At 40.7% G+C, this 24838-nt stretch overlaps 1 protein-coding gene across 1 annotated transcript in view; it reads right to left on the bottom strand.

Annotated features, from left to right (window-relative positions):
* LOC124142096 (sodium-dependent dopamine transporter-like) overlaps positions 1–24634 on the bottom strand; it is a 72374-nt gene extending 47740 nt beyond the window's left edge. Inside the window, exons 1-2 of the mRNA XM_046510373.2 lie at positions 24125–24634; positions 4464–4543 (exon numbers count right to left, since the gene is read on the bottom strand). Coding sequence (XP_046366329.2) covers positions 4464–4527 — 64 coding nt within the window. The 5' untranslated portion in view covers positions 4528–4543; positions 24125–24634. The remainder of the gene's footprint in view (positions 1–4463; positions 4544–24124) is intronic.
* Between the last annotated feature and the right edge of the window lie 204 nt (positions 24635–24838).

Below are 24838 nucleotides of genomic sequence, written 5' to 3'. Positions count from 1 at the left end.
AATTAAGCAACGCAGACACATCCATGCTTTATTATGCTAGCATTTGGTACAATTGAAGATAAACTAGTCTACTACATTCTCCACTAGTTTGGAGCAGTGTACATAAATGCAATAAGCCACTTTAACAAATATGTTTATATTACCCTAAGATAACCACTTTAACAAATATGTTTATATTACCATAAGATAGCAGAGGATAAGTAAGTAAAGCAAAGCAAATTAGACACCCCCTGACCCTGAATATTAGCCTTGGTACCATAGGATATGGATTGCTACATGTTTCAAATTGTTTCAGCCACTGTATATAAATGTTATAAACCATTGAAGCAAATATGCTTATATTACCATAACATAAGCAGAGGATACCTAAACTAAGAAAATCCGATAACCCAGCCCCGTAATGCTTTATCACGCTGGGCTTTGGTACAAGAGGAGACGAAGTACTCCTTGAAGCCAGCAGTCACTGAAGCTCAAGAAAAGGCTATCGTTGGATGAAAGGGATCAAGTCGTCTATAACCACGGCACGTAATGACTTAATGATGCTTTTCTACCTTATTAATTGTGTTTGACGATAATCCATTATATTGGCACTGAGTGCTATTAACTAGATGTATACAGGCACCCATAAACGCCGAACACGGTTTGCCAATCTGCTACTCGATGGATCAATGTCCAATGGCCAGAAATAAAGAGATCGAAGTAAAAGGCAACTGAGCCAGTGTATTCACATATAAAGATCGCTGTGACGCCCTGTGCCGTTATTTCACCCCCTGCTTTCTCAAGGCGTGAGGCGCCGCTCAGTTGGGTAGTTTGGTAAACAGAGAAAAGTGGTACATGCTACTCAGAGATTTAGCTGTTTGCTTTCGTCGACGCCTGCAGGAAAACCTGGCTAGTCTGGCAGCATATCAGGGACTTGGCTTCCTCGAAACCAGATCGTACTAGACTCAATCTGGATTAAATTACCTGTTAAACGATTTAAGTAACTGAGTTTATTTCGAAATTCCGAAAATGATTTTAGCAAGGATTTCAAAATCTGTTCAGTTAAGAAAAACGTGTTTACACTAAGTTTGATGCAGTGCTATGAACTCAATCTCGTAAAAAAATATCATGTTGTGAAATGATATTAAACTATAGATATTACTTCCAACGGCTATAATTAGTATTAATTACCTATAATGGTGAAAACGACAAAACTATAATGAAGATTCAATTCCATCATGGTGGGTTCATTCTATAACTGTTCATTTGTTTTAGAGACTGAAAATGATACAAAATGAGACATTGCAAGCTTGTTCTTGGTTATTAACTTTATATGCATGTTAAGGCTGAAATACCAAGGCAGTGATGAAACTTGCAATTGATCATAGTTTTATATTGCAACGATTCTACATTTCAGTTTTTAACGAAAGGACTTATCTTGAGACCTTTGCTGTCTGATTTTCAAATATTACAGCTAAAGTATTTTTAAAAAACTACGAGAAATGTTTGAAATATTTAACTCATAGAAATATCGTTTTGTTTAAAAGCCTTTGCAATTATTTTATTTTCAGAACTGAGTCTGTGACCTTAGCCAACTGATTTAATATGAATGCAACAGGTAAACACATTGATTTCTGCGTTTGTAATCAGCATTACTGAATCAATATATAGAATTTTTCACAACAATACAAAGATTCACAGTTCAAGTGCAGTCTCTGTAAGCACGTTAATTTTAGATGCACATCGGGATTAACGTGACCTTGACCCTCAACAGTGAACTGAATACGCCCCTTGTGTTTTGAAACTAAACTTCCTTCGGCAAAGAATAACTTCAACGTTAGACCCATTGATTTGAAACAGGCCAATGTAGACAACTTAAACTGCAAAATTAACTCTATTGCTTGACACCATTGCAGACAATCGATCATCTCTAGTTAGGAGTTGAAGCTACACGCAGGGTTCAGGGTCAAGGTTAGTGACGATGACCTCAGTCCAGCCTTTCTGAGAGAGCATGTAAGACCACATCATTCAAAGTATTTTTGTGCCTGTATCCTTTTTATTTTATTTTTTTATCTTGACTTGTTTTCGGCTTAACCTGTCAACAATCGCCAGCACATAGAGGGATGGTGTTGTTAGCATAGGTACCGTAAGTCCAGTAACTTTCATTGCTGGCGATCTATAGCCCGTATTATGTATTATAATTTTTTGTAAGAGTCAAGTCATTTTATGACCTGCTACAAACCTGTGATATTCTGGTTTTATCATGTATGTCTAACTTAGTGTTTGTTCTTTATAAATGTGATTTCATAGTGATCCATAAACACATGTTTGTAATACAGGCGGATTCATACAAAGGACTATGCATTTAGCAGAGATTTTTAATGATTATGAAAATGGTTTTGTCGCATGTATTTACATAGTTAAAACTTATTGAATTGTTTGATATCGGTTTTAAACATGGCGTTTGTTGTGCACACGCCTTAAGCTTAAATTGGTGTGACCATGGCCTAATGGATATAAACTATGGTCAGTTGGTTGGTTGGTTGGTTTGTTGTTTAACGCCGCACTCAGCAATATTCCAGCTATATAACGGCGGTCTGTAAATAATCGAGTCTGGACCAGACAATCCAGTGATTGAAATCATGAGCATCGATCCACGCAATTGGGATCGATGACATGCATCAACCAGGTCAGCGAGCCTGACCACCCGATCCCGTTAGTCGCCTTTTTCGACAAGCATAGTCATCTTTTACGGCAAGCATGGATGGCTGAAGACCTATTCCACCCCGGAATCTTCACGGGTCCTATGGTCAGTGGTCTATTGGATATAAAGTATGGACAGTACCCTAATGGATATAAAATATGGACAGTGGCCAATTGGATATACAGTTTAAGCAGTGGCCTCATGGATATAAAGTAGGAACAGTGTCCTAATGGGCATAAAATATGGACAGTGGCCTCATGGATATAAAGTATGGACAGTGGCCTATTGGATATAAAATATGAACAATGCCGTAATGGATATACAGTTTGAGCAGTGCCCTAATGGATATAAAGTATGGACACCACCACGCTTACACCCTACACACCACTCTGACACACTACACACCACACTGACAGCCTATTCACCACCACAGGCACCCTACACACCACACTAACACCCTAACACCACCATAGACACCCTAACACCACACTGACGCCCTACACACCATCAAAGACACCCTACACACCACCACAGACACCCTAACATCACACTGACACCCTACACACCACACTGACAACCTACACACCACACTGACAACCTACACACCACACAGACAGCCTACACACCACATTGACACCCTACACACCACACTGACTGCCTACACACCACACTGACACCCTACACACTACACTGACAGCCTACACACCACACTGACAGCCTACACACCACACTGACACCCTACACACCACACAGACAGACTACACACCACACAGACAGCATACACACCACACTGACACCCTACACACCACACTGACAACCTACACACCACACTGACACCCTACACACCACACAGACAGCCTACACACAACACTGACACCCTACACACCACACAGACCGCCTACACACCACACTGACAGCCTACACACCAAACTGACAGCCTACACATCACACTGACAGCCCACACACCACACTGACACCCTACACACCACAAAGACAGCCTACACACCACACAGACAGCCTACACACCACACTGTCACCCTACACACAACACTGTCACCCTACACACCACACTGACACCCTACACACCACACTGACACCCTACACACCACACTGACACCCTACACACCACACAGACAGCCTACACACTACACTGACACCCTACACACCACACTGACACCCTACACACCACACTGACACCCTACACACCACACTGACACCCTACACACTACACTGTCACCCTACACACCACATTGACACCCTACACATCACACTGACAGCCTACACACTACACTGACACCCTACACACCACACTGACACCCTACACACCACACTGACACCCTACACACCACACAGACAGCCTACACACCACACTGTCACCCTACACACCACACTGACACCCTTCACACCACACTGACAACCTACACACCACACTGACACCCTACACACCACACTGTCACCCTATACACCACACTGACACCCTACACACCACTCTGACACCCTACACAACACTCTGACACCCTACACACTACACAGACACTCTACACACCACCACAGACAACTCAACACCACACAGTCACCCTACACACCACTCTGACACCCTACACACCACTCTGACACCCTACACACCACACAGACACTCTACACACTACCACAGACAACTCAACACCACACAGTCACCCTACACACCACTCTGACACCTTACACACCACTCTGACACACTGCACACCACTCTGACACACCAGAGAGACAGTCTACATGCATATGTGTATATATGACTTACCCTGCAATGGTATGTCCGTGCTATCGTCTGGCTTATCCGCCATGTCTTCTCCCAAACTTCCCATCCTTCACCTCATTCACCTGAAACACCAACAGTCGCGTTACCAGTGTCTTATTGAACTCTTCGTGGTTCATTGTGACGTAAATATAAAACTGCCTCCAACTTACATGGGATTACTTCTGAGGGACTATTCATTACCCGAGCAAGTCACGCTATTGTATCAACAGCTATAAAACAACTAAGAAACTTGAATTCATGTCTTGATCCACGTAGAAAATCGTCACGACAGATAACAGTAACACCTGCTACCACACCGGTCGCATTGTAGAGCTGGCAATTAGCTTAACATACAGAAACGCTTAATGGTCTGCTGTAACGGCACCAGCGTCGACGATGACGGCAACGAATACGTAATGAGTGCATGATTGTACAACACAGGGAAATATACTTACTTCAGGTTTTATACATTTATTTTCAAACTAAACATCTTTGCATCGTTAGGGACAGGGAATGGACCAACCTCTATTATCCAACGAAACAGAATCCATTCGGCGTAAAAGGCAAACTGGCAGTGAAAATTATATGAATGGACCACTGACAATCAGTGATGACACTGTTCGCGAAAATGTGTTCGCGAAAATAGTAAGCCACGCACAAAATTTGCATTAAAATAAATATTTTGTGTTGCCAGATACCGCACATAGGTATTCCCGTCATAGGGGAGTTCGGGTAGCCCAGTGGTTAAAGCGTTCGCTCGTCACGCCGAAGTGAGTGAGTGAGTGAGTGAGTGAGTGAGTGAGTGAGTGAGTGAGTGAGTGAGTGTGGTTTTACGCCGCCTTTAGCAATATTCCAGCGATACTACGGCAAGGATCACCATCACGCCGAAGACCCGGGTTCGATTCCTAAAATGACTACAACGTGTGAAGCCCATTTCTTGTGTCCACAGCCGTATTATTGCTGGAATATTGCTAACAGCTGCGTAAAACCATACTCACTCACTCACTCACTCACTCACTACTCCTGTCATGCGACGGACGCATGTAATCAAACCCGGCAATCCAACGATGGACCAGAAAAAAATAATCCAGTCACACGATAGCTCATTTACTGATTTGTTGAAACATACAGTACAATACAGGCAAATAATTACTGACGTCATGTTTATATGACGCCACACTCGTGAAACAAACAGTACAATACAGGCAAATAATTACTGACGTCATGTTTATATGACGCCACACTTGTGAAACAAACAGTACAATACAGGCAAATAATTACTGACGTCATGTTTATATGACGCCACACTTGTGAAACAAACAGTACAATACAGGCAAATAATTACTGACGTCATGTTTATATGACGCCACACTTGTGAAACAAACAGTACAATACAGGCAAATAATTACTGACGTCATGTTTATATGACGCCACACTCGTGAAACAAACAGTACAATACAGGCAAATAATTACTGACGTCATGTTTATATGACGCCACACTCGTGAAACAAACAGTACAATACAGGCAAATAATTACTGACGTCATGTTTTTATGACGCCACACTCGTGAAATGAGTGAGTGAGTGAGTGAGTGGGGTTGGGTTAGGGTTGGGTGGGGGTGGGGTGGGGTAGGGCGGGTTGGAGTGTGATGGGTAGGGATGAGTTCAAGATTTATGCACATAGAATTATTCTTTATTCACGAAGCATGTTGGCCCGCGGCCGATGTCCATACAGGTGGCTAGTCGACATATAATATGAATAACATTAAACATAATCACAGTCAACATGGATCTCTCTGAAAGCAATTTGCATGGTAAATATATACAGCCAGCTGTATCACCTAATTAGTGTCCGTTGATGCTAAAGGCACACTGAATTCGTTACGTGTAGGCTATGATGTAGATAAATCAGACATGTACTTCTCACGCAGTGTTTTATATTGGTCACAAATCATCAAAAAGTGGTTTTCACCTTCCACGTTACCTTCACTACAAAGCGTGCACAGTGTGTGTGTGTGTGTGTGTGTGTGTGTGTGTGTGTGTGTGTGTGTGTGTGTGTGCGCGTGCGCGCGCGCGTGTGCGTGTGTGCGTGTGTGTATGTGTGTGTGTGTGTGTGTGTGTGTGTGTGTGTGTGTGTGTGTGTGTGTGTGTGTGTGTGGTGTAGTACTAGTCCTAATGCCGGTTTTATAGTGCCAGCCCACTGAATACCAATTCGGTCTTTTATCATGGATACCCCGCTTAGACACAGTATACTGACTCCCGGGCGCTCCTGTCTTAGTGTTGTCCCCTTAATGTCCTGCGCTAGACAGAGTAACAACAAGTACCATCGTTTAAGGTCTTTTGGTATGGCGCGGGCAGAAATCGAACCTCCGACCTTCCGCTCTCTGGGCAGACGCTCTACTACCAGACCACGAAGGTGGGCTATATTTTAATGGAACCTCAATCTCATTAAAAGCAGGTCTTAGGTATCGCTACCGCGAAACAAAGATCTGAGGACATCCCATTACAGGTTACGTCAGAGCGACCTTTCATCCGACCAATCAGAGCGTCGCTTACCAGATCAGGAAAGTGACAGTCGGAATGTGATTTCTAATCATGCAACCTCGAAGGGGTATTCCGAACGACAGTTACGGTCTTTAGGACTGAATTCATACAATCTAGGCCATCTTTTAGCCATTCCAAAAAGTTTCTTTGTTTAGGTTTCAAATTTTTTAATCGAGAATTTGTCAGAATTTCAAAGTGTAATCGCCATTATGAAACTATTGCCGTAAAGCATGAGAAAGCTGCCTCCTGATTGGCTGATGTCGACTTCTTGTCAGTCAATTCATTGTTCGGTCAAAGTCCGCGAAAGGTCGGTCTGACGTCAACCGCAATAGGACTAATGAGATTGGTTGAATCTGAGACTATAACACGCATGCGCCTCTAACCTACCACCTGATCCTACCCGAAAAAGAAGAGCAATACCTTGATTGACAGCGACAAATATCCAATGGGGCGTCGTTTTAAAACCATCGAAAATACGTCTAAGGGCCATAAGGAGGAAAAAACGACGTTTTCGTGTTTGTAGTGTTCCATAAATTAAAAAACCACTTCCAATTGCAGTATTACTGTTTGAAATAATTTTCGTCACTGAATACTACATAATTGTAAGTAATGTGAAATTGCAGTTTCAAAGAATGAGAGAAAAACTGTTAAAACAGCTATGACAATATGACGAGGGGGCGTTTCTGTTTGGGATGACATTATTTCCAACGATATAAGATGATTGCTTATTTTACCGTGCATTGTGCGGTCATTCATCGTTATACCATTGTTCTGAGGTATAGATCATACACAAAGCGATGACGTCGTTTTGAAATCGATTGTGTTTAAAATGTCCTAATGGTGGTTGGCTCATTTTAAAAACATTTTCCTGAAACTGCATATACCGATATTTTAAGATACAACCCAGAATAGACAACATAATGATTGTCTCATGTCTCACTCAGAGATGGGATTTTGAGAGTCTCTGAGGCATACGCACTCATAGTCGTAGTAAATGGGAAAACGCTAACATGCAATCAAAATCTCTAATTAAAATAGCAAAATCGAATCGAAACATTGTAGTCCTGTGGATAAATGGCGTTTGTCAAGAGGGGATGTGTATCATACCATATTCGCAAAAATGTCAATACTCTCATTTTATGATACAATCGGTAGAAGGTTTACACAAGCATTTCAACTGCAGAACGGCAAAACTCAGTTATTGCTTGACACGCAATCTACGACCAAAGTGTATGCAAGCTTTATGAATGTAACATTCAAGGCTTCGGCAAAGCTGCCATAAAGTTTCATAGTGACCAAAATTATGTCCGACGCAATACCCTATTTTTACTTGATCCCGTGTTTTTTTTCAGGTGAACAATTGACATGCCTTTGAATGTGTTTGTGACAGATGTCATCAGTGGGGCAGGATACGCTCAATTTTATCAAAGCGACAAGACACTTTCCATATTTATAAATATAAAACATCAAGGCCAGAGAATAACCAGTCTCGATTATCCACCGAGACAGACTCCATTGGGCGTTAAAGGCAAAGTGGCGGTGAATATCAATGATGTGATGTTCGCGAAAAGGGAAGCATGTCCTGCCATAATGCAGGAAAATCGCTGCTAAAACCAGAATCGAGTGTACGGTTCCGATATCATGACCATGTGGTTATGAAACACTATCAAATGGTGATGATACTTGTGTTCGCGAAAAGGTGAGCGTCAAATTAGTAAATATCCTATATTGCCTGTATAATGTACAGTGGTGTATATGGACTGTTGGTATTTGAAATTTACTGTCAGGATCCGGAAACCGGATTTCCGGATAGAAGCATTTTATGTACATGTAGTATATATTTTGTTTTACCTAAATATCGTCCGGTACGCGAGGTTTCCCAATACCTGGGGTCCGAATAAATGTGGCTTGTCTTAAAAATGACCAATGTTGGATTAGATTGGAATGTGGATTTGTATCAGAAGCGTATGACCATAGTCAAATGTCACACCTTATCCACGATATGTAGCCACACGTATACTCGGGATTTAGTGACATCGGAAATATTATTCCCACATTTTTAACATAGCGAGACCGACTTCCGGAAAGCAATTTTAGTCCTCAGACCGTCATTATTTACCACATATGTTAATACTAAATGGCAATATTGTGCGTGTTCATCAATCTCTTTTGTTGCTTTAACGTAGATGTATAGACATAAATATACAATGTCAACGGCATTGAATACCGAAACAAATTCATCGGGCGTAAGAGGCAAAATAGAGGTAACACTTCTGTGATTGGATAACTGAAAATCGCAAAGGTGTTCGCGAAAGTCATACATCTGCGTCAGTTCTACAAGATCAGGTGGAGACGCTGTAACAGTAAACAAACGTAACCCTCAGATTGGGGTGATGTAATAATAAACAAACGTAACGCCAAAATGGAGACACTGTAATAATAAACAAACGTAACGCTCAGATGGAGATGATGTAACAGTAAACAAACGTAACACTCAGATGGAGACACTGTTATAATAAACGTAACGCCAAGATGGAGATGCTGTAATAATAAACAAACGTAACGCCCAAATGGAGACACTGTAATAATACACAAACGTAACGCTCAGATGGCGATGCTGTAACAGTAAACAAATGTAACGCCAAGATGGAGATGCTGTAATAATAAAGAAACGTAACACACAGATGGAGATGTTGTAATAATAAACAAACGTAACACACAGATGGAGATGTTGTAATAATAAAGAAACGTAACACACAGATGGAGATGTTGTAATAATAAACAAACGTAACGCCCAGATGGAGATGTTGTAATAATAAACAAACGTAACACACAGATGGAGATGTTGTAATAATAAACAAACGTAACGCCCAGATGGAGATGTTGTAATAATAAACAAACGTAACACACAGATGGAGATGTTGTAATAATAAACAAACATAACGCCAAGATGTTGCTGTAATAATACATAAACGTAAATAACAGTCGATTTACGATTCCGACTATATCAGGAGCATGTGTTTTTGAATCATTATCAAACGCTATTCACAAGATACAATCAATATGCAATCAGAATTGAATTAGAACTATTCAAAGGACAAGGTCGGATAAGGGCTCGTTTTGGCTCACAGGTTCTGCATAATTTAAAAATTGAGCAAGCCTTTTAGAACTTGTGAACTTGGGAAAGCTTTTGATATGTTCATATGAACGAGAGCTAAACATTGTTCATTTCAACAAATGCAGGTTTGGAACGTATGCCATCACTTAATAAATAGGTATGGATAAAATATGTAAAAAAGACATATTTTGGATGTTTCCATGGGTCGTTTTTTTCTAATTTTTGAACATGAGCACATCTATGCCCCAAGCTGGTGTCCATAAGTATACATTACTTAATTCATCTTGGGTCACATTATCATTTCGAGTCCTAAGAATCTGCCCATTTCTCTCATTTTAGACATTTGTGTATTTTGACCATGACAGAAGTCGAAAACTTGCAAATGTAAGAAGGAAAAAAGGATAAATGTCAACAATTTGAAAATGTCTGATAATTTTATGCCAATATTTCAAACATTTCCCGTGCGCCAAAAAGGGTTCTTACTCTTCCTCTTCCGTTGTCTCTCACAGATTAATCAAAGTAGAAGGAACAAACCTATACATTTTATATCTTTGTGATGACGCATGGAAAATTACTAAACGGTCGTGGTGACACTTGACATATATCGAGATATCCGTAGTTCGACATACGAGTTAACGGGAACATAAAGCCTTAAGTCTTTGACAATATACCGCGTTGGTGGATGCGAAAATCCGTAGTTGTGATGCGAAAATATATGAAGTTTCGTCTCTGAACATTGCCAATATTAGGGACTGAGTGATAGAAGATGAGGATAATGAAGTCACTGACTGCATAAGAACAAATCGTCCTCGTAATATTTCATTTATGCCAAAATCGGCGAATCTCTGACCTTTGACATAACCTCTGACTCCATGGTCCTGTCGATGTACGCCGGGTAATCAAACCCTTTGAAGTCGATCACCTGCTGAGTCATCGATAATGCCATTACAAGCAATAGTAACCACGCACTTTGATGGATTAGTCAGCATAAAAGCCAATGTGATGATTTCACGGGTTAAGATCGTTTAAGCATTATCAACCGTGGGACGCAAGGTGTTGTTGTGTCATTCAACATTGTGGTGTCAAAATGTGAAGTCTTTCATACTGGTACATAAACCATGCAACGAAATCGCGTCAATTTATGTCCCAGGGAACACCAAAGTTATACTACTCAAAACAAGTTAAAGACCACCCGCTTTGTTCCCATGACAATAGTTAAGCTGTCGTGACAGGTGGGTATTATAACACACATCCATCCAATTGTGGGTGTTCCGTAGCTTGTTTTGAGCAGTAGTTCGAGGAAAACAGAATAAGACTCGTGATTCAGATACGGATCGTGCTGGGAGCATCAGGTTAAATCGACGTAAAAGGTAATTCGAGATACTGGAGTTAGTGAAAACAGGACTGCACTGCAGTTGACTAATATGCAATGCTGTTTTATGCTCGGGTGTAGTTTTTAGAATCTTCTGTGGACATTTCGCTTTGTTGCATAATAAATTGTGGGTTTTTTTGTAATCACATAATATTGTTTTTTAAAACGATTTCTTTGCCTCGAATGAAACCGTCAGTCGAATGGACTAACATTTCACATTAATCAATGTTTTTTATCGCGTTTGTGTGCGCAGAAACGTCAAGTATCTGTTAATCACGAGTTAGACCTCAAACGTTTATCGACAAAATCTTTCAAATCGTGCAATGTATCATTAATATGCAATATAACGTAAAGTAATCAATGTATCGATAATTATATTACGTTGACTAATTCTAATGTAAATGACATAAAACAATATCGATTGCAATATATTCAAACAGAATATTGTGGATTTGCCTGACGCTGAACAATACTAATACTAATATTTGATAGGAGTCTCAATACAAATACACCCTGACGTTTTTGGTCAGCGCTTCTATAGTAACCGGCTTATATATTCCTCCACAGCACAAAGCATTATTGATATCATATGACTACATAACTTGAGCCATAAACCTTAAGTACACATGCTCTGTTTGTCTTGAAACAATAACACAATAGAAACATGTAAATTTAGATTCAAAAGAGCTCACTTCATTTACAAATGCACCATACCAAATGCTCTGGCGCCAGATTCCAGAACCCTGCTAAAGTATCCCAATCTTCATCTAACATGTTCTGTTGTTTCCATAGATGCCACTAGTCATGACGTTACTATGGTAACCAAGTTGTCAAATTTCACAACATGCATTACCTGATTTTTATTGATCTCGTTTGTACCTACAGTCACAGTTGTTACACAGAAACGGCTTTCTAGAAGCTCTACACTTTGCACGATCAGCCCCTGCAGCATGTCGATATATTGGCCCCAGCGTACAACGCTCTTGGCTGCTTGAGAACAAATCGAAATATCTGTTGTGCTTAATAATTGGAGATAATTGTGAAACTATGTCCACTGGGCACTGTTTGAACCCTTTTCCACGGAGGAATTGTTGTTCATATTTGACTATTAAGGTTCCCAATGGAACTTGGTACACAGTCTCCAACAATCAATATAAATATTTAAAGTCATTTTTTTTCTTATTGTCATATTTACATTCATAGAATATTTATATGCTTTGGATTCCGCGTGAACGTTCCTTTCATAAAGTCAATATTACATTTGCATTGCAAATTTGGTCTCTTGAAAAAAACTTTATTCGGCTTTTAGGGCTCATATGCCCAGGCAAGCGTGATAGCACTAAGAAGCATGTCCTCTGAGGTTTGCTCTCTGGATGATTCGTGCATGTAGTTGCAATAAAAACGTTAACGTCAGAGAATAATCAGTCTCGATTATCTAACAAAACAGATTCCATTGGGCGTTAAAAGCAAAATAGCGGTGTAAATTATATGGATGGATCACTGAAACCAGTGACCACCCAAGCCTGTCCCGTTCTACCGGTAGCACCCGCAACTCACACAATTTGCATAAAATGTGAGTGTTTGCTGCCTGACGCCGCGGAGCAGAACTCCTACCAATACGACGTTGGCTTTAAACAGTAGAGTCTTGACCAGACAATCCAGAGCTGGCATGCCCAACAACTGTTGAGATACAATCTAGCACGCTCATTCCACCAATATTTCAAAGAGTGTCATATGACTCTTGCTCAGGAGTTGTTTGATCAAGGTTACAACATCCAAGGACTCAGAGAATCTTTCAAAAGGTTTTATGGTAGACATGTGGAGAACATTTCCAAACTTGACGCATCAGTGACAAAAATAAGGTCCGATGCAATTCCCTACCATATGTTCCCGTGAACAGTTGAACAATTGACTTGCCTTTGCATGTGTTTGTGACGGGTGCCACCGATGGGGCCGGGGGAACTGGTATCCATACTATTTGATAGTGGTTATTATTATTATTATTATTATTATTATTATTATTATTATTATAATTAATATTATTATTATTGTTATTATTCAGAAAAACGTAAAAGACAATTCTGTTAATGATTAATATGAAGCATTTACACTTGCTCCAAGGCAATTTCACCAATCGTTACTGAAAACAATATAAATATTTCCTCGTGCTACACAGGGGACTGCCCACATCATCATCCAATGGGATTCATTTGTTTATATGGAATATTATTCGTGGTGACTCCGGGGAAGAAAATAGGTCTAAAGCGCTAATGCTTATGTAGGTGACCAAATGGATCAATTGGTCAGGCTGGTGACTTGGCTGGTTGCTTGTCACTTGTATCCCAATTGTATTAATTTCATGTTTGGACACTTCGTGGGGACCCAGGAGGTAGAATGTGTCTTCAGCATCCTCCTGCTAGTCGTAAGAGGCGACTAAATTAGGTACAAGTGGGGATTCCTGGTTAGAATTGGTCCCTAGCAACCGAGGACTTAGTGTGTGTCAAAGTACCCAGACGGTATGGATCGTTGCTCTTACAATCACACATTCACACACCAACACACATTCACACACGCCATCACACATTCACACACGCCATCACACACATACTATCACACATACACATACGCCATCACGCACATACACACGCGCCATCACACATACGTCATCACACCCATACCATCAGACACACACGCCATCACACATTCACACACGCAATCACACATACACACACGCCATCACACACATACCATCATACATACCATCCCATAAACACACGCCATCGCACACACACACGCCATCACGCACATACATACATGCCATCACACATACGTCGTCATCACACACACACCATCACACATTCACACACGCCATCACACATATGCCATCACACAAAGACACACACGCCATCACACACACATACCACCAGACACCATCATACACACACGCGCACCCATGCATGCATACACGCACGCACACACACGCAAACACACACACAACACTCTTGTATAAGGGGTATATACGTTTAACCTATTCGCGAACACTTGGTATCATGCCTATTTGATAGTGATTCATAAACACATGCTCATGATATTGTCGGAATCGTACTTATGAGATTTCTATTCGACATGGAAGGGATTTTGTCGCTTTTTTATATTCTTATATGTAGTTCCTTGTAAAACACTTACCTTTTCATTGTTGCCACATGCCAGTTCAGAATAAAATATTTACGGCATTTAGACAACAGTTCTACGATACCGCGGGTTGAAAGTGTCTACGACCTGCGCCTCTACAGTCTTGCCTCCCACATTAAGCTGACGGAAAGCTGTGATATGACTGAACAGACGCTGAACCCCAAATCACTCACTTCATTTGGATACAAATGTTCCCATGAAATATTAATCTACGAATACATTTCCTAACGATTTCTATTTCTGATCCTGTCTGTGTCCTACTAATGCTATTGTCTCGGATACGCCTTCCCTCAGTTTTAGTTATGAATAATAATAGTCGAAATAGCACAAATATCAAGCTGGAAGGGTGGTTATCCTATGTGAGTGTACTCACGTGGACTTATTGTTGCAGATAAATGTAAACGTTATCTGAAAAAAATTGACAGCATTCCAAGAGTGCCACTTTATTGCAAAACGTAACGCCATTTTCAAAATGGCGGATCATGGCGTGACAGTCGTTCAATGATATATAGGTGAGAATACATTAACGAAAGTGGTTAAGAAGTTTCAAAGCGGCAAAAGAGTACAGTAGAAAATGACTGATATACACCATATACCGGTTTATTTTGTCGGTCTTAAGTCTTTTTCACTTTTTGTCAGTGTTTGATATGCATTTATCAGGAGTTGACGGTTGACGAAGCGGACACAATTTTATGGACTTCTACTAGTTTTAATAGCATATTAAGAAGTTGATATTCATAAAATTGTATCTACTTTGCGAAATTTCATTGTCGCAGATTAGGGACTTGACATTATCGTGTCCTAGAGGGTTGGGATCTTCCTGTGACGAATATTTAAAGTTCGGTCTCTTAATCCCTTAATGAACATTTTAAACGAAATTTCAAATACACGCTATCATACTGTGTGTATATTAGCAGGCGAAGGCTGTAGTTTGGCCTGGCCATGTAGTAGGGCTAGTAAGAAAAAGGGATTACTGCTGCAATCAATCAAACGCCAAATGTCAAACTTAAGGGTATCATTGCCTTGGTGAGGAACAAGGGAACAAGCCTTATGTTAAGGCTTAGGCACGATATGTTTACCATAATCATAAGTCCACCAGTTGTGCTGTAACCCAACATAACAGAATACTGTCACGTAATCACCAACCTCACCCAAAGATGTAAAATAATCTAATCAGCCATGATAGGATTAAATCACCACAAAGCACACGTATAAGTGTGAGGATATCCAAGGCTTATATGTGTTGACTGTTCTACAGATGCTATATATTCTATTAATTGTGTGAGCGTGGTATAACGGGTATCAAATATGCGTACATTTCATTACAGCACATGCATGTGTGAGCTGATGCTGAAAATGATGATTGTAGGATTGTGATATTTTATCATTTGTATATTAAATGAGATGGTACGAGTGTTTATTACCTTTTATATTAATAATATGTTATTTAACATAATTTGGATGGCAAATGGACATCATTGTGGCATATGAATAATTATGTGTTTTGTACACCCGGTGAGACTTGAACAATAATGTAGGCTGGTTGTATTTCCCTGTTTAATTCTTAGTACCCCCTGCGTTCACATTGCTGTTTCTTGTTATGTTATTAATAATGTAGCCTGGGTGTATTTCCCTGTTTAATTCTCAGTACCCCCTGCGTTCACATTGCTGTTTCTTGTACAGACGGGACTTAGTAAATATAGGTATCCTAATGATGGGGAGTTATTGCTGGTCTGCAGTCGTGCCCTCATTACAGGATGTACTCATCGTGTAATCACAACAGCACATGACAATGTCACAAGTGGAAAGTGGCTTTTAACTCACACATTCACAAAAAGAATTCACTCGGGATGAATGCCGCAACAAATGGACACAGTCCGTCCTTACAGTGGATTGTAGTTTTATGGTTCGTAGGATTATCGTTATTATCTGACACTTTCATATATTTTAAACAAAGTGAGGTGAGGTGAAATTGGGTTTAACGTCGCGTCCAAAATTATTGCACTTATATAGCGACCTGCATGCACGTGTTTGTGTGTATGTGTGTATGTGTGTGGCTGCTCGTACTAGTCCGGACTGATGCCGGTTTTATAGTGCTAGCCCACTCTGTGTGTTTGCGTGCGTGTACTAGTCAGGACTGATGCAGATTTATAGTGCTAGCTCACTGAGATACCGTGTCGCATTTTAATCCCACTCAGATACAGTATACTGACTCCGACCAGTCCTTGTTTGAGCCCCTTTATGCCGAGCGCCAGACAGGGTAACAGCAAGTACCATCTTTTAACGTCTTTTGGTATGACGCGGCAGGGGATCGAACCCGGACCTTACGCTCTCCGGGCGGACGCTCTACCACTAGACCACGAAGGCGGTCTTTAAACTAAGTAAGTGAGTGAGTGAGTTGGGTTTAGCGCCGCTTTTAACAGTATTCCAGTTATATCACGGCGTGTCAGCTTAATGTGGGAGGAGAGCCCGAAGTGATGCAGGTCTCAGACGTTTACCACTTCGGTGAAACTCACGATCACGGGTATGGTGCTGACAACCACAAACATAATCTGGGACAAACCGGGATTCGAACTCACAACCATAGGTTTACTGGCGGGTCCAAGAGACACAACTCTCCATATCGAATTGCGGCTTCTTAGACGACTGGGCCACCCGTGTCCCACTATGTAGTCATAAAAGGACAACTGTCTTATCATAACTCAACACATCTATGAGAGACGCAGACACGTTCTAAACTGCTGGGCAAAAGAAAGCATGAATCATTGTTTGAAAGGGGCTACAAGTGAAACAAATAAGAAATGGTTGTCGGTTGATGTATTTGATGCGGGTATCACAGATGTGTTTGGACCTGAAGTTTGCAGTGTTTCGGTGTCTGTAGTCAGTCTAGTAATGCTTTGAACACCTTTGTAATGTTGTATGCAAATCCAAGTGTATACTTTGTTTTGCCCGGCGTGTTATATGACCGTACCATAGGGCAACAGGAATGTTCTAGTCATCATTCAAACAAGAAAAGAAGGTAATTTATAAATTTACAACAGATAAACCTACAACAGATAGACATGGTCAATATAATGAGACGGGAGAGTGTTAATATTTAAATCTATGACACATTAACTGTATGAAACCTAGAAACCTAAAATGAGGAGCAAAAGAATCTATAACTCTCAGCTGATTTTGTTTGATTTTCAAATGAAAATATCTTTAGTTAGCGATATTATATAAAAAGAAATGAGCTGTACTGGCGCTTAGTCAGCACTCAAAGAATACTTCTACATGGTTTATTTTTTTATATATATAATGTGAAATAAAACTTTTGAAAATTAATAAATCGCTTAATACATAACTGCTGATGGGTATCTTAGACATATCAAGGGACGGTCGGGTAGCCTAGTCGTTAAAGCGTTCGCTGGTCACCCCAAAGACCCGGGTTCGATTCCCGATATGGGTACAATGTGTTAAGCCCATTTCTGGTGTCCCCCGCCGTGATATTGCTGGAATATGTTAAAAGCGGCGTAAAACCATACTAACTCACTCAGTTAGACATATTATCTTTGAAACTCAACAAATTTACGTTTTTCGGCAGAAATTTACATTTCAAAACATGGTAGGGGTCATGTGGTTGCAAATTCATTTTTTACCTCAGTCTTCATTGAACCAATTTATTTCTACAAAATTACCCAGAAACAGATTACTTTTTACAAACTGTTGCAGGAATTAGTGATGGTTAAAATAATCAAACTTAACAACAGTTGTTTCATTTTTCAATGTCATAAAATACCTCGGTGTACTTTATTTTGCCCTCATACACTTGGTTGATAATTAAACACAAATACAACATGCAACCACACGTTATAACACGCCTCTATTAGAATATATAATGCATAGCTACGGAAAACTGTACCAACTATTGATATAAACTAAAAATACCCGTGTTCACGATGAGAGGGTGGCGACAAACCCTCAAGAACAATGACAACGACGCTCTTCGACCAGCAAAGCCAAATCAATGTCGATTGTCGTTCTCAATAAAAGTGAAAAGTTTCATTGATACTGTACGTTGATGGGTTTGTTCATATCGTACAACAATTAACCCGTGTGTAAGGACGTCGATGGGCTGTTTCAGAGCTGGATTGCCAGAGCTTACAATCTCGGATATATGGCCGTAGGTGCCATATCTACTTTAACTCCAAACGGTAGTGCCTTAGGACAATGAAAATTGGGGAAATGGGAATATCGGTGTCGATCAATATTGCGGTTTTATGAGAACAGCTTCTGTTGTTTCTGAGCGCCATGTCAATAGCACGGGCAATGATACTTAAGTGTGGATTGCTCACGGCCTGGCAATCAGGCGTTCGTTGGACTTACATGCAAGCATAGATACAATGTACTGAAGTTTAAATAACTCGAGGAGTCGACTGAGTACAGACATTTCATGGTCGGGAAGTTATTGTTGTCAAGGACAAGAATTATCTTAGTGTTTCTTCCAATGAAAACAAGATTGATGGCATATTATTTTACGCCGCTGTCGGTTTGTTTCTATATTACAGCAATATCTTTGTGGTTAAACGCCGCACTCGGCAATATTCTATGACGGCGGTTTGTTAACAAACGAGTCTCGAACAGATATCATGAGCATCGATCCACTCAATTGGGATACGTCGACATGCATCAACCAAGTCAGTGAGCCTGACAACCCGATCCCGTTAGTCGTGTTTTTCGACAAGCGGGGCGGTCGGGAAGCCTTGTGGTTAAAGCGTTCGCTCGTCACGCCGGAGACCCGGATTCAATTCCTGATATGGGTACAATGTGTGAAGCCCATTTCTGGTGTCCCCCGCCGTGATATTGCTGGAATATTGCTAAAAGCGGCGTAAAGCCATACTCACTCACTGACTCACTGACAAGCATGGGTTGCTAAAGACCAGTTCTAACCCGGATCTTCACGGGTTCAGCAATACCACAGTGGTTGATAGAATGAGTAACGTTCATGGCCGCCGGAGTACGATTACACACAATCAGACAGATCGCACATTGTGGCCAACCAATCCTCATTAATAGTCTCTTATGACGAACATAGGGTATTTCGGATCTGTTCACCCCCAACATCTCACGGGTAACGTATTCTGACCCCGAGCATGCATTTGACACCATGCTAATTTGACAACCTAAGAAGCCAAGAAACGCGTGCACTAAGACGTAAAACGTTCTTAAAATATTTTTATGGAATTCCGTTTTTACTAATCCGACATTTTACATTACTTCTCTACCACTGTACGACTGTTTTAACTTACAACCAAAGCCATTGTGAAAAGAATTAAAACACGCACTACTGAGTTATCTCCGTTTCCCTCCAGGACCTGCTGATTGTAGTTTCGGAAACAGGCTGGCGCCACATGATCCTTCGTTTGTTAGCATGATGAAGCTGTATAAACGTCCACGATCTGCGTCCGGGGTGTTTCTGTCCCCCTGGTCGTTTTGATTCAAATATTTGATAAAATTGACACTTTTAATTCAAATACTGCATAAATCTGACCCTTTGGATTCAAATACCGCTTACGATAGCGTTAACATCAAAAACATATACTCACATTTAGACAAAATTATTTAGATGTAGGGACGTTTAACTGCACTTCTATTAACTGGCCCACGAGGTGGTATTAGCGCTACGACTGCCATAGGTGAGGTGAAATTGGGTTTAACGTCGCGTCCAAGATTATTGCACTTATATAGCGACGTGCATGCACGTGTGTGTGGCCGCTTGTACTAGACCGGACTGATTTATAGTGCTAGCCCACTGAGATACCATGCCGCAGTTTAACATGAATACCCCACTCAGACAAAGTATACTGACTCCGAGCCGACCAGTCCTTGCTTTAACCCCTTAGCGCCAGACAGGGTAACAACAAGTACCATCTTTTAACGTCTTTTGGTATGACGCGGCCGGGGATCGAACCCCGGACCTTCCGCTCTCCGGGCGGGCGCTCTACCACTAGACCACGGAGGCGGTCTTACGGCTGCCATAAGTCAATGCTAAACTATAGGAGCTGCAATCATCTTAGCGCTACGATGGCACGCGGGGTAGTGTTTGGTACCTGTCTTCCTACCTACCAGTATGACGGACAGGCTGCTTAAAGAATAAGCGTATTCACTTCCGTGAATAGCACTTTTAGTTTGCATCCGAAATCATATTTTTTACTCTGGTTTCACCTTTTAACCACCTCGATTTGGAAAAGTCGAATTTATCTACAGAGAGCATACATTTTCTCGATGGTACTCTTTAGGAAGTTGATGTCCTAGCCATCAGAAACGACAATGTATGGATATAAAACGTCAACGCCAGAGAACAACAATTCAGCGTTAGAAATTGGCACTAGTCCTGTAGTCCTTGCCCAACTAGCCAATAGTTAAGGTATCATAAGGATTAGTAGAAATTTGCCATTTTTAAGGGTTTTGCTATATGTTATCATTATAAGGACTAGTGGACTAAATATTTTAGTTTCTACCCCTACAATTACGATTGTCCATTGGGTGTAAAAGGAAAAATAGTGGTGAAAAGTCTATGAATGAATCACTGAAAATCAGTGACGACACCAGGTGTTGGTAAAAAAATACAAGCAATGCCCTACTCTGTCAGCGCCACACACACAATTTGCATAAAAAAAGTAAGTGTTTGTTGCCCGACCCCGCACAGCAGCAGTCCTGCTAAGCGACGGCTTTCTGTAAACAAACCAGATAATCAAGTGAAAACCTGTCGACACGATATTATCGCACAGCCTTTATTATTTGCCATTCGGAACTGTCCGTTCATTGTCGTTTTCGAAATAGATAATACAAATATATTACTCCAAATGCTTCGCTCATTTGTACCGAGAATGCAGAAGTCTCGACGCTGATTGGTTGTTTAGAAAGTTCACACGACGCGACATCCAATGCAGTGGTTTGTCAGATCTTCACACAGAAAGACATCGCATCGGAGTAAAACATCGGAGTAAAACATCGGAGTAAAACATCTGATTTATGTGAGACCGGTTCCATCATGGACCCTACGCACCATAGTCACCGTAAAACACAGACCACCATGTGTGTATATGATCCTTTGGAAACTGTTTTTTATACCATCCATCCAACCCAGGATTACCTCATCAGATTTACGTAAGGTGAATATCGTTTACAGAAGCCCTACTCATTCACGGAAATCACAGTCGAAACGGAAGTGGCGTTAATGTTGCTTTTGGACGAGAGATCAAATCTCACTTTGATTCTCCCTCATCGAACAATGACCTAAATACACGTCTAAGGACAACGACCAAAGATGAAAGTTTGTGTGATTGCAATACATGGTAATCAAATTAGAAACAAGTACACGGACCCATCAAAACAATACCATATTATCGAGACATACAACTCCAGTTTTCACTGAAAAAACACTGGCGACTGGAACATCAAACTGAATAAACCGACATTGTCTCCTTCACGATGCATGTTACAATCAACCGCTCCCAATGATTAATTGAACCAACTTTTTGGATGAGTAATTTAACGATTCTCAATAACGCTTCGTATGGTGCTACTTTGCATTCGCTATCGAGTCCAGAAACTACAACTGGCCATGCATCCTCTATTTAAAAGGGGTCATCGTATGATTGCGTGCTTGTCGTTGGCAAATCAGGACACACGTAATTCTGACAGCAGCTTCGCCAATATTTACATTGCTTTACCGATTGTTTCGTGCGGTATCATTAAGTGAAAAATGATATAACTTCATCTTTTAAATTGCAGCTCTTCAGTGTTCAATACTGAAGGACAAATTATAACTGTTGATGCTAAACGTAGTTTCATTATGTTCAATTACTCAAATAAATTGATATTGTTTACTGATAAACATGGCTGTGGATTGATACCAGTTGTTGGTCTATTATGGCACAGCTGAAATGGTGAATATTTTTACACGTTCGCACAGCGTTCGTCAGACGAGTAGAAGTCGATTTTCCATCTTATTCAGAAATGTTTTGGATGTTTGATGTAAGGATTTGGCAATCAATAGCGTAATTAGTGCGCCGACGGCTCCATTTTGAAGGGACCGACGTAAAACAGATTAGGATTAATTTTTATTGCAAATCAGTGCCGTCGAAATATCATGGCATTAAGATGCAAATATGCATGACCGTGTCATGACCCCGGACACAGTGCACAATTCCGTATTTGTAATGATAACTATTTTCTGCATAATTCAAAGTCAGATTAAAAACTTAAATTTGTGTATTTTTCCTTATTTTTTAATTAAAAAAAATAATTTATCACTTTCTTTTCTAAAATTACTGCATAATTATGACATTTGGAAGTGGTAAATTTAAAATTTCAATAATCGCGATTGAAAAAATATAGAACTAACTGCTTGTTCAAATATCGAAATAACTATGATTGTTCAAACATAGAAATAACGTTCACGAAATCCGAGTTGTTTTCCCCTTAATGAAGTGCCTCCAGCTTACATGGGATTACTTCTGAAGGACTATTCATTACCCGAACAATTCATGATATTGTATCAATAGCTGTGAAACAACAACTAACAACATCGTACTCATGTCTTGATCCACGTTGAAACAATCGTCACGAAATATAACAGTAACACCTGCTCCCACACCGGTCGCATTGTAGCGCTGGCAATTAGCTTAATGTATTACAAATACGCTTAATGGAACCGTGAACTGATTCGAACTGCAAAAAGCATTTGAATGTAATTCATTTTATCGCCATGGTAAATAGAGGTCTGCTGTGACGGCATCAACCACTAACGACGGCACCAGCGCCGACAACGACGGCAACGAATACGTAATGAGAGCATGGTTTAACCACAAAGGAAATATACTTACTTCAAGTTCCATACATTTATTTTAAACCCAAATTACAGAATTCCGCCTCTGTAAACATAGAACTAGAGAACTTTTGTCTCGGTCCTCTGCCGAAAGAAATTCCAATGGGTGTAAAGGGCAAAATAGTTAGGAAAATTTTATTAATGGATCCCTGAAAATCAGCGATGCAACCAAGTGTTAAAAACCGTTATAGGACTTGATATGTGACAAGGTAGAAACTTACAAACAATGCATTTCAAAAGTTGAAATAATAACTCCAAAATTGTATCTATTATTCTAGTCATCCAAGGTATTTTTACACAACGGGGTTCTGCGTAAAAAGTGTTGTTCGCCTTTCCGCCAGGACCCTGCTTGTGATTGTTCTAATGGTTTCATATGATTGCAATTACAGACACTAATTGCGCATCTGACCTACTTGTATAAATGAAAACGGTTGTATAATCATTTGTGTTGACATAGAAAAGGAATGAGACGGTTCGCACTCATCATGCCTTGTTGGGGTAATTCTTCAAAGGTGCAGGTCTTAATCATGAAGTAGGGCCTACCAGGTTTAGAGCTAAACTCACCTTGAATCCTATTTGTGCCGCTAATGTTGTCCAGACGTCGTCAATTAAACATCCAGAAACTTTGAGACCACATAACTCATAACTTTTTGAAGTAAGATACTGCCCGGAACACTTTCTCTTTGAAAGCCCATCCAAGTAAGCCTAAACCGACCTTCTTCAATCACTCACGTCCCACTAGGAATTGTCGTCTGCCTCAGTTGGGCGACGTCTGCTGCGAGAGGCAAGTCACGTGGCCACGCCAGAGCCTGTTACTTAGAGGCGGGAAACCCTAGAGGTAAAACTCTCAACTTATAAAACGAATGACTTCCAACTCCGAAGTCTAGCTTTCTCAACTTGGTGCTATATTCCTCCTCAGCATAATCCTAGGACCACAATACACGGGTCAAATATTAGCTTTACAGCCGCGAATCTGGTTGTGATCACGTTTCATGGAAAGTCAGGCACGATAACAGTCTCCCAGGTATCAGGAAATCCCACCCTTCACGGCTTTACGCTGATTCGCAGACTGATCAGTGATCGAACTTAGAGACGGTTTATGATTGGAGACTGGGAGACTACCGCTGTCGCCAGTGACCTCCTCGGGGTCGTGCTCGGCCACTAGGGATGTTATGATATAATGTCCACACACCCCTGACCCTCCAGCGTTCAGAAAAATGACCAGAAGTTTGAATTGAGATTGAAGCAAATGAGAGCAATCGATTGGGGATAACGGTA

This window comes from Haliotis rufescens, unplaced genomic scaffold, assembly GCF_023055435.1.
Source record: "Haliotis rufescens isolate VD_foot unplaced genomic scaffold, xgHalRufe1.0.p SCAF_15, whole genome shotgun sequence".
NCBI classification, from domain to species: Eukaryota; Metazoa; Mollusca; class Gastropoda; order Lepetellida; family Haliotidae; genus Haliotis; species Haliotis rufescens.
The sequence above is the reverse complement of the archived record's forward strand: the minus strand, read 5'-3'. Positions and strand labels throughout refer to the sequence as shown.